Source organism: Antedon bifida, chromosome 4, assembly GCF_963402885.1.
Source record: "Antedon bifida chromosome 4, ecAntBifi1.1, whole genome shotgun sequence".
Lineage (NCBI taxonomy): Eukaryota > Metazoa > Echinodermata > Crinoidea > Comatulida > Antedonidae > Antedon > Antedon bifida.
The window spans coordinates 21,723,356-21,736,984 of record NC_136229.1 but is presented as its reverse complement, the minus strand read 5'-3'; the positions used below and the strand labels follow the sequence as shown (position 1 = coordinate 21,736,984).

The 13,629-nt window shown below is 33.7% G+C and overlaps 2 protein-coding genes across 2 annotated transcripts; both read right to left on the bottom strand.

Moving 5' to 3' along the window:
- Nucleotides 1-3,147: 3,147 nt before the first annotated feature.
- Nucleotides 3,148-8,379, bottom strand: LOC144839697 (40-kDa huntingtin-associated protein-like). Its single transcript, XM_078695159.1, has 12 exons — nucleotides 8,291-8,379; nucleotides 7,768-7,814; nucleotides 6,994-7,066; nucleotides 6,600-6,759; nucleotides 6,184-6,252; nucleotides 5,933-5,995; nucleotides 5,195-5,252; nucleotides 4,640-4,794; nucleotides 4,460-4,541; nucleotides 4,348-4,391; nucleotides 3,722-3,777; nucleotides 3,148-3,415 (listed from the first exon to the last, which is right to left on the bottom strand). Exons 1-12 carry the CDS (start codon nucleotides 8,347-8,349, stop codon nucleotides 3,325-3,327), a joined length of 957 nt encoding a protein of 318 aa, XP_078551285.1. The 5' UTR covers nucleotides 8,350-8,379; the 3' UTR covers nucleotides 3,148-3,324.
- A 413-nt stretch (nucleotides 8,380-8,792) lies between these two features.
- Nucleotides 8,793-12,988, bottom strand: LOC144839678 (acidic mammalian chitinase-like). Its single transcript, XM_078695131.1, has 8 exons — nucleotides 12,853-12,988; nucleotides 12,286-12,728; nucleotides 11,980-12,107; nucleotides 11,663-11,789; nucleotides 11,138-11,323; nucleotides 10,668-10,787; nucleotides 10,347-10,473; nucleotides 8,793-10,142 (listed from the first exon to the last, which is right to left on the bottom strand). The coding sequence occupies exons 1-8, from the start codon at nucleotides 12,935-12,937 to the stop codon at nucleotides 8,977-8,979; spliced, it is 2,382 nt and encodes a 793-aa protein (XP_078551257.1). The 5' UTR covers nucleotides 12,938-12,988; the 3' UTR covers nucleotides 8,793-8,976.
- Nucleotides 12,989-13,629: the final 641 nt, after the last annotated feature.

The window sequence follows — 13,629 nt, the reverse complement described above, 5'->3', positions numbered from 1 at the left end:
GTAACCTCGGAATACTCCTCATTTATGTTTGACTGGTAATACGTGAAACAGAATGCGATTAAAAGAAAGCATGGAGATATTACTGAACTGGTTTGGTTTCAAATTCATACATCATATCACAGAAAAGAACAACGAAGCTGCCAACTTGTAAACTGGAAAACGAGTACGTTTCTGAACAGTACCATGTTGATGATGAAGTAGCATTTTACAATTTTAAAGGTCGTAATGTAACCCCAGAACTCTCCTCATTTGTTTCTTATAACACAATTACATGACAGAATGCTATCAATTAATTCAATAAATCAACAAAAAAAGAGAGATGAGAATGGAGAGAATCCATGTGATACTGATAGAAAATGGAAACGTTGTTGCTGAAACAACAATATAAATTGAAATGAATTGTTGTCACACGTTAAAAAGAGGACAGTTAAAGTTCATTGTATTTTTAAACCTGTGGACAGTTTGGTCATTGTACTTAAAACGATTCAATTACTCAATTAAAGGATTTTAAAAAGTTCATAACAAGTTCGATTCTTTAAAAAAACCGACAATATAACAATAGTTTAATCCAGGGATGTCGATTGCAGACAGCCTGGGCAATTAGAAAAATGTTATCTTTCATAACAAGCATTATAATCACAAAACACAATTTAATTAATTATAGCTTACTGATACTGATACTGATATTATTTTATTGTCCATAGTAATATAAAATGGAAATACATTTGAAACTGGCATGAAATATACAAAATAGATATACTATACAAATTCAGAAGATTACAACAAAATACACAAAAATACATTAAAAGCTAGGTTATATACATAATTTTATAGATTAAAAGATAGGCCTACTGATATTATTATTATCAGTAATAATAATATGCTATTTCTTCTGAACAATCAGTTTAAATTCGACTTCTAAAATCATATTAATTGAGTCAACAACTCAAGAATATTAACAAATGAGTGGTAAGAGTTATAATTAAGGAGAAAAACATAGTATACTCCAGTCCAAGACTCGATTCTAGATCTGCAAACTTGTTTAAATTTGTCATTACAATTTGTAATTACAGTACTGTAATTTGAATACACGTGTCGATGCATCTTCTTTGACTTATAGGCCGAGGCATATGTTTATGATATAATCTATGACAGAATCATTCCTAAGTCTGTGCAAATCAATGATAGCCAATCATCAATTTTCAACTTTTACATTGTGAACTCTATCCGGTATAAATTAATAGGTATCGAATTACCGTGTTAAGTTTACACTTTTCTCCGGACAAATTATGATAATGAGGATATATATAATTTAAATTGCTTTTAATTCGTTTTGGTTGAATCCAATGTGTTTATTGAAGGGTTTAGTGTTTATATAAATAATAATGAATTGTTGGTACCTCTATTGTGACTGTTTTCATTTATGTTAGCTCTTTGATCATCGTCTATTTATTTTATTTATACAGTATTTCCATTGAATTGTCATTTCTGTTTTTCAGTATTTGCCTTCCGGGATTTGTTAATTAAATAACCTTTTTTTCTTCCTTTTTTTTTGTGCAATATATACATAGGCCTATATGCCAGGAATAAACAGCTAATATCTATATATAGTTAATTTTGACCTTGATGAAACCCACCCCAGGCTAAATCGTATATGGATGAGAATGGCAATTAATATTGTTTGTTACGAATACTTCATTTTGGGAATTCATACGTAGGCCTAGACCTTACGCCTTACCTAGATGTTAACATTGTTATTATCAATTTCACAGATTGTATTCCATGGCAATTTCCGTTTTTGTCATTGGTCTTCAAGCAATATACGTTTAACCATGAACCTATAAATTATAAAGGTCCATGGATGGGATAAGCGGGCTAATTTCATGGTTGAGTTGGCAGAGGTAATTTGGTTAGAAATTAGGGCAAGTTCATTTTCGTTACACAAATGTTATGAAGATGGAAGAAATCATTATGTAGAAAATAAATAAACATACGGACTTCTTTTTCCAAATTTGTAGTAGTGACATTTTTAAGTTTCCAACTATAAATTTGAATATAAAGCCGAAATTGTTACTAAAAGTATATGTTTCATATGCATTTAATTTAATTGTTTAAAAACAATATATATATTTAAAAATATATAGGCCTTAAAGCTTTTCTAGCATAAACACATTTTGATTTGTCACAATAAATTCTAGTTGCATTGTAAACTATATAACTATTTATATTTCAATGTTTAGGGGCTGAACTTGAGCTACCTTTCCTTGATGTAAGTATTATTATTGTATGTTACAATGTTTATAATTTATATTTATGGGTAAATAGAAAAGAAGGTGAAAGAAAATATGGGAATTTGTTAGAACTTTTAGAATGGCCAGAGTGTACACAGTACTAGAACTGCTTCTACAAATTAATAATACAGCACCTTTTTTTAGGTGTTGTAGAGTTTATCACATCCGAAAGCTATTATCTTTATATCGTATTACTGGTGTATATGTTTTTTCCATGCCCGGTTATTACACTATCGTTGGGGTCACATCAGGTCACTATAATTTGATCTATTTAGCTAATATTTAAATTAGGTAATAATATTCATATTCATGATATTTATATGACGATTTTGATTGGTCAATATCTTCCGTGCCGTTCTATGATTGGATGGCACGCACCCCCTAAAGAATTGTTTACCAAACATGTCGTTATCGCCTTTTATGTGTCGAGAGTTATTTATAGAGCAAGTGAGAGTTGGTGTTGCTGGTAGAATCATATATCACGTTGTTGTTGTTGTCACCACCAAGGGAATACCTTTACACTGCCCTGGATTAGTTATTGCGGTTATTGTTGGATGTAATACCATATAGAGGGCGTACCTTTTGCGGGGCAAGTACAGAGCCATATATATGACTCTGGGAAAGTATATGGTGCAACTTAATAACGAAACGTTTTGCTAATATGTGAAAGTAATGTTAAATGTTGAAATATGGAGAATATAATTTGACAATAACATTAGTTAAAAGACAGCCATGTCCAGGTGTAGTTCTACAATTAGTCAAAGATAGATCGAGTTTTATGAGTTAAAATAAATCAACTTCCATTGATGATTATACTATTGTACTTAAGTGAAAGAATGAAATAATCAAAACTAGCTTTTTTCAAATGTACATTATTGCACAGTTTAATATATTAACATATACATAATTATTTATATTATAACTTAATTATATCTAAAAATTAAGTTCAAATATAATATTGACAACATATGAGTGTACATGAGTACATAGAGACCACAAAAAAAAAAAGAAAAATCTGTCATGTGTAAATCGTCTACGTTTCTTCCATACTGAGAGTGGCTGGATTGCTAAGTGTCTTGATTATAAGATGTAAAAGGTGATTATGTGTCGACGATAATAAAGGCCTAAAGAAAAATAAAACAGAAATTTCATATAGCTTTTTATTAAACATAAGGCTTATTTTTCAGACTGTATTTACTGTGGATACTCCTCGCCCCTGTCACGAGTCACAGACCAATCGTCGCAAATTTACATCATTATTCAGCCTAATGATACGACCTGGATAGATTGTGAAACGTAGCCAGTTACTATACCAGTTGATTTAATTTTCCAAGCCTAATACTACCTGAATGCATGACAATATCCATACCCGTACTGTGGATATACATACTATAATTAATTTAGAAGATATAATTCATAGAATGTCTCACCATAGATCTTGTTGTAATGCAGTTAATGCTTCAGTATCTCTAGATTGACAAGCCATCTAAACGAAACACATAAGAAATACTTACTATACAGTACACATTCGCACTATAGCCTGGTGGTTAGTACCTCTTTCACACCATCTAGAAAAACTCTCTGGAGTTTTGTCAGGCGATGTGAAAAGGGGTTTAAGATGCTTGTCATTTAGTATGGGGCGTTCTGGGTGCGATTTTTTTTTTCGTACATAAGTTGGGGACTACTTATGTGAAAGATAGTCGAACTACTTCCTAAATATAACTAAACCTAACCCTCTAAATAATCTCTCTCACTATAAAGTAAAAAGAAGTTGCTCGTGAGATTCGAACCCCATACATCGACATGCAAGTCCATACTGTAGTCTATTCCATCGGCTTGATGGAAATCATGTTCATTAGCGAATTGTAGTTAGATCAATTCTTACATCACAACTTATGGATATGACTAATGAATATTCATGTTTATTTTGTGACGTTTCATGAGGGGTTATGTACGAAAAGAAATATCCTGGGTACAAAATATTCTAATATTTTCTCTAAGCTTCACATGAATAGTTTGTGTATATTTATTTTGTGTGCAAACAAAAGTTACTTACAACTAATGACTGGAGTAGTAGAAATAATGTTTCACTTAAACAATCTGAAAAACAAAACATGAAATTTAGCAACTTTTATAACAAAAAGCAAAAGTTTAATAAATGATTTTACCTGGAGTTGAATCTTCATTACTCTCCCACGAGTATCGTTCTAGCGTCTGAGCATGCTCAGGTCGGATTCTCTGAGGTGTTGGCTAAAAATAATAATAATAGTTTATGCAAGTAGTTTAGAAATAGTTTTACATATTAATTTGGTTGCATTCTATAAATGAGAGTAATGTTAAAACCCAACCTGTAATAGCATAAGAAGCAGCACTCTACTGATCTCACAGTTGGACAGTATGTCCAGGAAGGCTCCAACTGGACGACCATTCACTCCAATGGTCATTCTCTCTCGGGCTAAATATTCCATCTCTGTCATCACGGCCAGTGCACCATCATAGTCACCTGACAAATGAAAGCTCTGATAATGACTACAATTTTATATAAATAAATAATTTATATAACAAATTATTCTTATACCTTTACACTTTGATTAAAATATACTGTATTACAAATTGTGCAGACATTTTAATTTGGAAATAGGAAGAAAGCAGCAAATATAATTTATGTAAACATATGTCCTAATAGCTAATTTGCTATGTACATGGAAATCAATTGTGTTGCCTAGCACTGTGTAAATAATATATAAATAATCAAAGTATTGAAACAGTGCTCATATTCAGAACATGTGTACATATACAGTAATAACAAGCATTGTCATGGGGAAAATGGGTCCACACCCGGGCTAGCAACATATAAATTGGAGTAAACTATAATTTGGATTATAACAAAAAATATAACTTACATAACTCGATCTTACAATCAGCTACTTGGCTCATTGAATGCAAACAATCCAGCGGATTCTATAAGGAAATAATAATTACACACTAACACATATTAGTAATAAGATTCAATTTTTTAAATTTGTAAATATATAAGAATTTGTAATTATTAATATCATCCTTTGAATTTGATCTTTGTGCAATTTTTATAGTAATTTTTAGTTTAAATGAATTATACATATATATTATTGGTGTATAAAAATAATGTGATTAATAATATTAGTCTCTATTTTTTTAAATTGTAAATATTTAAGAATTTGTAATTATTAATCTTATCTTTTGATCTTTGTGCAATTTTTATAGTAATTTTAAGTTTAATGAATTATACAGTAATTATTACTGTATCATAGGCCTTAATGTGTTTTTTCTTCGTTTAACTTTGTTTTATGTGAATTATCATTTTCATATGTAAGCTCTTCATTTCAACTATGAGTTGTATTTTGAGTCTTTTTATAAAAAAAATAAAAAATGTATGCTTTATTTTGTGATTGTTTTTCTTTGTTATATTTTTATTATGACCCTATGACTGTCCTTTTTGGGTCACCCTCAACAAACAAGGTTAAATAAAGTAAGAAATAAATGTATGTAATAGAAACGAAAATGTTTCTCGATCATATATGTCCCCTCATCAATTTATATATACTGTACATGTTTTCAATGTATTATAATACAGTAACAGGGTATTTTTATTTATAGTGTACCTGATACTGTAACTGTGCTGCACGCTGGTAGTGTAGTGAGGCCTCGCCAGATTTCTTTAAGCCCTTTAAAAATCAATAATGTATTTAGAAAATAAAATATTAAATGCAAGTAGAAGAGAACTTTTTTACATTTCGTTATTTTCCTTTGGAATATGTATTTAATCTTCTTGGACTTCTTAAAAAGAGAAATTTCTAGAAGAATTGATTGTACATTGTTGTGGTGGGTGGTGGAGATATGGAAAATGTTTTACCTTTAAACTGTTGGCCAATCTTAGACACAATGTTGCAGCCAAGGCAGGTTGTTTCTGTTCAATATACACCTGAAAATAACAAAAATAAATTATTAAAGTAGAACATTGTGAAGTTTCAACGTAAAGGAGCTTAGGACAACTTTACAGAGAACCATATTATTTTGACAACGATTGTACATATGATACAGCCGTACAGCCGTTGCCGTAAATTTCTGTGACATCAAGTATGCTTAGCAAAATCTACCTCATGAGTTTTCACTCGTTCTTATCATTACAAGAGATAAGTACATGTCATTTCAATGATTCATTAATTTGACCTGCATTAGGCTTACATTTGCCAAAATGTTTAGTCTTTCATTCAATAGTAAGTTACATAAAAGATATATTCCAACATATCTATAAATAGTTTCTCGTACCTTAATTGCATGACCATAGCAGTTGATGGCAGCTGATAGGTGTTCTTCAAAGTTTGGACAACTTGTACTTTGATCAACATTTTCTGCCTCCAGGAAATGTTGTGCTGCGTTCACAAGAGCACTTGCTTCTCCCGGTGCATTAGCTAAGGTGTGTTCACACCTGATTAATATAAACAATAAATTAAAATGGACATAACATGAATTTTAATGTTTTTGTAGAATTTGTTTTTCAAAATAAAAATTCACTCCCTGGTTTAATTGTAAAATTCAGACAATTTTGTTTTGTTGAAAATTTTCATAATGAAAGTCTGAGAGTTAGCTCAGCCTTAGTACCATCTGAAACATGAGAGAGCAATGTACAGAGGTAACTTTCGAATTTCTCTGATAACTTTACCTTGCCATTGCTAAGCAGCAGAGTCCAGCATATTGGGAACATTCCTGCAGTTCAAGCACTTTCCCTAAAGCATCTGTAAAAAAGGCACCAATTAAATTAACTTAATATTATAAAGTATAATATTAAAGATGTATTGTCCCTTTGACCAATTCAAAAAAAATTTTTTTTTTTAAATTTCGAAAAAAAGTGGGTCATTTTGAAGTATCATAATAGTTATTAACTTTCACCAAAAATTAGTAAAAAAAAAAAATTATTTAACCGAAATACAGACATTTTTTTGTTCAAAAAATAACTTTGACTTCCAGTCAAAGTTTTCGATCAAAACATATCTCATAATACAACGCGCTTGTTTGGCTCTGTATGCATAATCATAAAACTTCCTCGCGATCTGTGTGAAAACACCTTCTCAACCGCGACGAGTTGTAAACAATCCTAATTAGCATCATGTATAATGCATACTCGTGGTTTGAAATCTTTGTTTACTTTCGCTTGTGATGATTTTCCAGACGAAATGTAATCAAATTAATTTACCTGTTAATTACGTAAACTTGTTGTTTTTGGCTCGAATTTTCGACTTAATGTGAATACCTTTAATATTACTTTGATATGGCCAATTTAAATTCAGAATATTTTTTTTTTTCATTTTTTGTGTTTTAAGGGACAATACATCTTTAATATTAATTATATTTCCACATAAAGATATTATCAATATGACATAGCATGTGATGACATTAACAAAATTTGTCCGTTTTAACAAAAGCAGACTTAACTTACTGAATTGTCCGATAGCTTCAGAAACATTGGGTTTACGAAGAAAGCGTCTACAAAAATTAAATATGTTATAAATTAGAATACATTGATATATCATGATGATGTAGGCCTACACAGTCAGATATGAATGAATTATTGGTACTGTATGTAGTAGTTAGGCTAGGCCTATGCCTAGTAGTAGTAGTAGTATGTATATTACTATACTATTAGGATACCATACACATTCAGGTGATTTTAAACATAAACCATCGTTGGAGAGGATAGAAAACTCCTGTCTTCAAATCCCTCTACTAACACTTGCCGAATACAGTAGCTAGGCCGGGGTAGGCGTATAACTAGTGCAGTGCAGTGGTCGGGTATTAAGTAGGCCTAGGCGCGGTCACCTATTTTCATGTTAGTCTGCAACAAGCTGTAAGTGGGCCTAGCTTATACATGGTTTTAAAAGTGAATACACTACATAATTTTAAGCATAAGGTTTATGTTGATAACTTGACTATTCGTACTATTTGTTTGTTCTATAAAATACCTTTTAAGTTTTCCAGAAATGCTTCGGTAACGGCCAAGAAAATCTGCATCTCTTTCCATTTTCAGTTTGTTACTAGGCCTAGACTTCACCTCTCCTATTGTTTTTATGATTTTGTCTTGCGCCCTCTATTTTCATTACGGAGTAAAACTTTTTGATGTTGTTTGTTCGTGTATGTTACCTGTTCAGCACAGGTGATTTTCAGTCGTAAGAACTTCCAATATTATAATAAACAGTGTGTTTTTAGTACTAAAAAGTGTTTCACGATAATAATAATAATTGTTTTTATTGTTGACTGGGATTTATCACGTCACGAAAGTTTCAATTTTCATAGAACATGTTGAGTGCAGCCTGATGACAGTTAGCCACGTCACTTACATCTTTAGCAAAATAAATCGTGCACAGCAGCTGCTTATTTCCGAACTTGTAAGATATATTCAGCTACTGTCTCAGACTCAGGTCACTGTCAACAAACCAGACGATCACAACGTTTTCAATATAGAAAATGATTTTATTTCGAAAATATAAATCTATACACACTTTGTTTTATTTTATAAATCTACGATGGTTTTCACTTATCTTTAAATTCTACCGAACGAACTTTACACAAATCTAATAACTAATAATATGGCCTGCGGCATGTACAAATAATGACATTAAATCTATTTCAACTGTTCAACTGTTCATATTCACCAGTTGCAAACTTTTAGATCATTGTCCCAAACAAGTTTATCTGGACAAGTCATGTGATGCAGTTTACCATAGACGCACCAATACCATTTATGTGCATCTGCAGAGTCCGGATATTTGCCGTCTGCTCGACCAGAGCATGCGAACGCGCCAGCAGTATCTACCATCGCGTCATTTTCTACCTGCGCTGCAGTCTGTGATCGGCAGACGGTATTCTGTGGCCAATCACAAGCATTCGCGTTTTCATTCCAATATAGGTTGTGTGAGCATTGTTTTATGTATGTTCTGGTGCGTAAGCAACGAATGTACCCGTTACAATCGTAAGGATGTGCGTAGTAACCGTTCTGCCGTGATAAGCAGAACTCGTCTACGTTTATAACTTGTGTTTCTGTTGTTGGAGGTAATTGTGTCGTTGGAGGTAATTGTGTCGTTGAATGAGGTGTAGTTTTGCTATTTTCTTCTTGTTGTTGATTATTGCGACAGAAAACAAAGTTAGGCCAGTCGCAATATCGTTGAATAGAGCTAAACAGCATATCAGGTGGGCATGATTGCGTATCGTCTACCTCACCATTTCTGCAAATGTGGTACTTTGAGCAATCAGTTGGATGACGAACTCGACTACCTCCATACATGCCTTTACATACAGATTCCACTTTTGCTGCCTCTGCTGACGAATCTTCGCAAATTACCTCATTGGCATTCTTACAGAGGCGTGTCAGTGGGTCAAAGAGTTTACCAGAACGGCACGATTTTATGTCAATCGCTCTTCCTTCATGACAAAAGAAAAACTTCGAACAATCAGACGGATATACATCAAGTCCATCGGCGGTGATTCCTTGACAATAGGATGACGTCATGGTCGTTGGAAGTGGGAGAGTCGTTGGAGGTGGGACGGTAGTTGTAGTGGTATCACAATTTGCTACGGCTGGTGGATCACACTGGTTGGTCACTGCGTTCCAATGAAGAGCATTTTGGCACTCCACGTCGTGCCTAGAGCCACTGATGCAGATTATGTATGATGTACAGTCACTGGGATTTGGATACAAAGCAGTTGGTTTTCCTAGACAACTGAAGCTGTCAAACGTTGTCGTAGGTGCTGGCGTCGTAGGTATGGCAGCAGTTTGTACATCACCTTCATTTCCGGATGGGTTTACTGCACGTATGTCTATTGGAACAAAAGATGTATACGGTGTATATTACACATAATAAGCATTATGATTAAACACAACATCTAGCTGATTCTCGTTATCTCAGTATCACATGTATCACATGTGACGCATGCCATAAGCCTAACCTTATACAGCGCAACATCACCTTGTGACTGCATTACAGAAGTTACCTATTGCATACTATAGGTACTAATACTTACTTGTTTCTAATTGTGATTTAATTGTCTTCATCAGAGGCCAATTCTCACCACAGTTTCCGTTGTAGTCATCCAGATCTAAAGCCCAAATCATGACACCACCAAGACCTTTGTCTTTCATCCAGTCAACCTAACATCGACAAGAAAGAATATTATTAGAGATCAATCGTCACGGTGATACCACACAAACTAAACGCTCTGAAAGACGTGTTTAATCGTTCTTTATTCAGTGCATGGATTGAGGAATATTCCATAATCTCATGTTCAGTGTTTCCAGTAATGACTGGAATAAAAATAAAAATTTTGTAATGTATGTTAATTCACCTTGAGGGCGATGCTTGTCTTGTCATCGTACGATACCCATTGGTTTCCCCAGTATGCGTATGGTACCTTTCGAACAGGATCCCAAACTTTCGTTCCGCCGGCTTCAAGTTTCTGGCAAATCTTTAAGTAAGGAAAATTCAATAATGTAATTCTGATGGCAGGTATTGCATAATTATGACTTGATAATATGTTCCCACTCCCACATGACGCAACGTACCGGCATGGAGCAACGCAAATAAGTTGACCAATCACATGGGACAGTTCGGATGGTCCATATCGTCGTAATTGGTCAATTTACTTTCGATGCAGTTAATCCCTGTGGACGTCCAATTGGGAATTCAAGCTTTAAAACACGTCAACGAAAACACGTAAGACGAAAACAAGTTACGGTATATTTTATTGTTTAACAATATTGATTTTGGCATCATTTTAATGATGATGACGATACCTTTCTGAATGACGATGCTTACCTCGTAATATGACAGAAATCCCTTTTCCCGCGTAAATTGACCCGCGTCACCTCCTCCTGAAGCAGGCGCACCAACACCATTATTGGATTCATCTTCCAGTTTAAATGTGCGTCCATATGTTGGAATACCAAGATTTAATTTGCCTGGTGGCGTGCCACCATCAATCCACATTTTTATTGCACTTGCCTAAATAAGGTAACGATCGAAGTTAGTAAGAATGCACAACCTAAAAGTTTACCGTATACATAGTATAGGCTGGTGTATTAGTACATGAACATTGTTCACTACTTCTGTTACCGCATTTGTTATACCACTTGTCTACGGCCATATAACTTTATGCTGAAAGGTCTACTTAAAGATGTATTGTCCCCCAAAAACATGAAAAATAAAGATTAATATATAAATCAGACTCTTAATAGATTATTTTGTAGCTTAACAAAGTTTATCATTTCTGTAGAACAATACATCTTTAAGCATAAGGTACGAATAGTGTGTTTAAACACATCTTTGCAAGAACTACTGTACCTGATTCAGCTTAGCATTAGGTCCTCCCTTTTCAGAAGGATGTCTGTGTAAAGCACTGTGCATTCCTGTTACTGGATCCCAACTTCCGTGCAGGTCATATGTCATAACACTAATAAAATCAAAATATCTGTGGACAAAAATAGGTTATAAAAAGTGAAATTTTACCATGATATTAGAAGTAAATGCATATAAGTTCATGAGTGACAAGACCAGGCCGTATATATCTAATGATTACATTAACACGTGATCCATTTTTGTGAAACACGATTCTTTTCCTTTCATATACGACTTTTGGCAAAAAAGAGGCATCTACTCACACAGATAGTAATCCGATTTCATAACCGGCTCTTATTTTGTCTTCTCCTGCTGCCACGGCGGCCGTAAGAAGTAATCTTTCCTTTCCTTTCGTACGTTCAACTTCTTTATGAAAAGCTATCCTTAATTCCTTAAAAAAATAGATAATATTGGCAGTTAAAGACAAGAAATATCGGGTTACCCAACATCACGCCAGATAGTATTGTGTCTATTATGCAATCTATATTGCAGCAACAGAATGTCCCGTGCTCCTGAAACTTAATTGTTATACGTGACTATAATAATGTTCCAATATAGACATCCATTACCTTCACTAATGCGGTAAATCGCTTTTTATCTTCTGGTCTTCCGCCTCTAGCACAGGGGTATTCCCAATCCAAATCTAACCCGTCAAATCCCCATTTCCTAAGGTACTGAATAGTCTGGTTAATAAAGGCAGCCCTAGAGGCATCTGACGCGACCATTGTCGTAAAGCCTTCCGACGCATGGTTCCACCCTCCGACCGCTAGGAGCGTCTTCAAATTACGGTTTCGTAATTTTAATTCGTTGAATTTCTCAAAGTTTCCTTTGGACCATTCCGTTGATTCGTCGTTCCATTCGTAACACTTTAGTTGGTTATCCTCACATTTCGCAAAAGAGTAGATAAGATGAGTACATAGCGACGTGTCGATGTCAGCTGGTTCAAAGTGACCAATACCAGGTCGATATTGAGACCAGTTGGTATGGTAACAGACGCGGCGGTACCCAGTATCTGAAATTCATAAAAGTATTAACTCATTAATATCTTATCTTATCCTAATTTGTCATTGCAACAAGTTCACTTTTCCAATATTTACGGTAACCTAGGCTATCAAACAACCCTTGCGGTAACTAACCTGTATTTTCCTGTGGAATTTGAATGTAAGATTTGGTAAAACCTACAGAAATCAAGCTAGAAATTATAAACGAGATGATAATCATTCCGTCAGTGTAGATGTTGAATATATTATGTAGTAGTCACCGTTAATGCTGTTAATCAAACCAATATCTGAAAGACAAACAATATACTCACATCATACACAGAACTTCAAGAAGTCAGAGTAAGAGAAATACAGTGCCGTATCTGGTAATCTTCTCCCTGATATTGGCCTTGTCTGACGTTTTAAACCAATAAGTATAAATATTGAATTGGAATAGAAAAGGGCTAAAAATAAACTTTTCTTAACCTCAATCTAGCACTCGACAATTGGATTGTCAAGTGTTTCAAGTTTAGGTTAAGAAGATAGAAACATGAAGCATCGGAAATGAACGAACTTAGCTCATTTATTTAAGTGGTGGGATCAACTACTTTCTGTTGTGTTTCCTGGGGTTAAAAACCAATGAAATCTAGATTGGTTTTTAGAAATCTTCCGGTTAGTGGTATATCTTGTCATTGTTCCTTATTTCCCTCATTATTAATTAATCTCACCCGATTCCCAGTGCTGTATCTCCACATTATACTATCTATTTCCGAAGTATTTTTTAAAAACAAAATATTAGTATTGTAGGTCTAATGTAATTTGTAATTAAATTAACAAATACTGTTACTCAACCATACTAAGAAAGTGAAAATTGATTTTCAGAATTTGTGCGAAGTGGCATCCGATTCTCGGTACTGTATATATTTCTGAAGT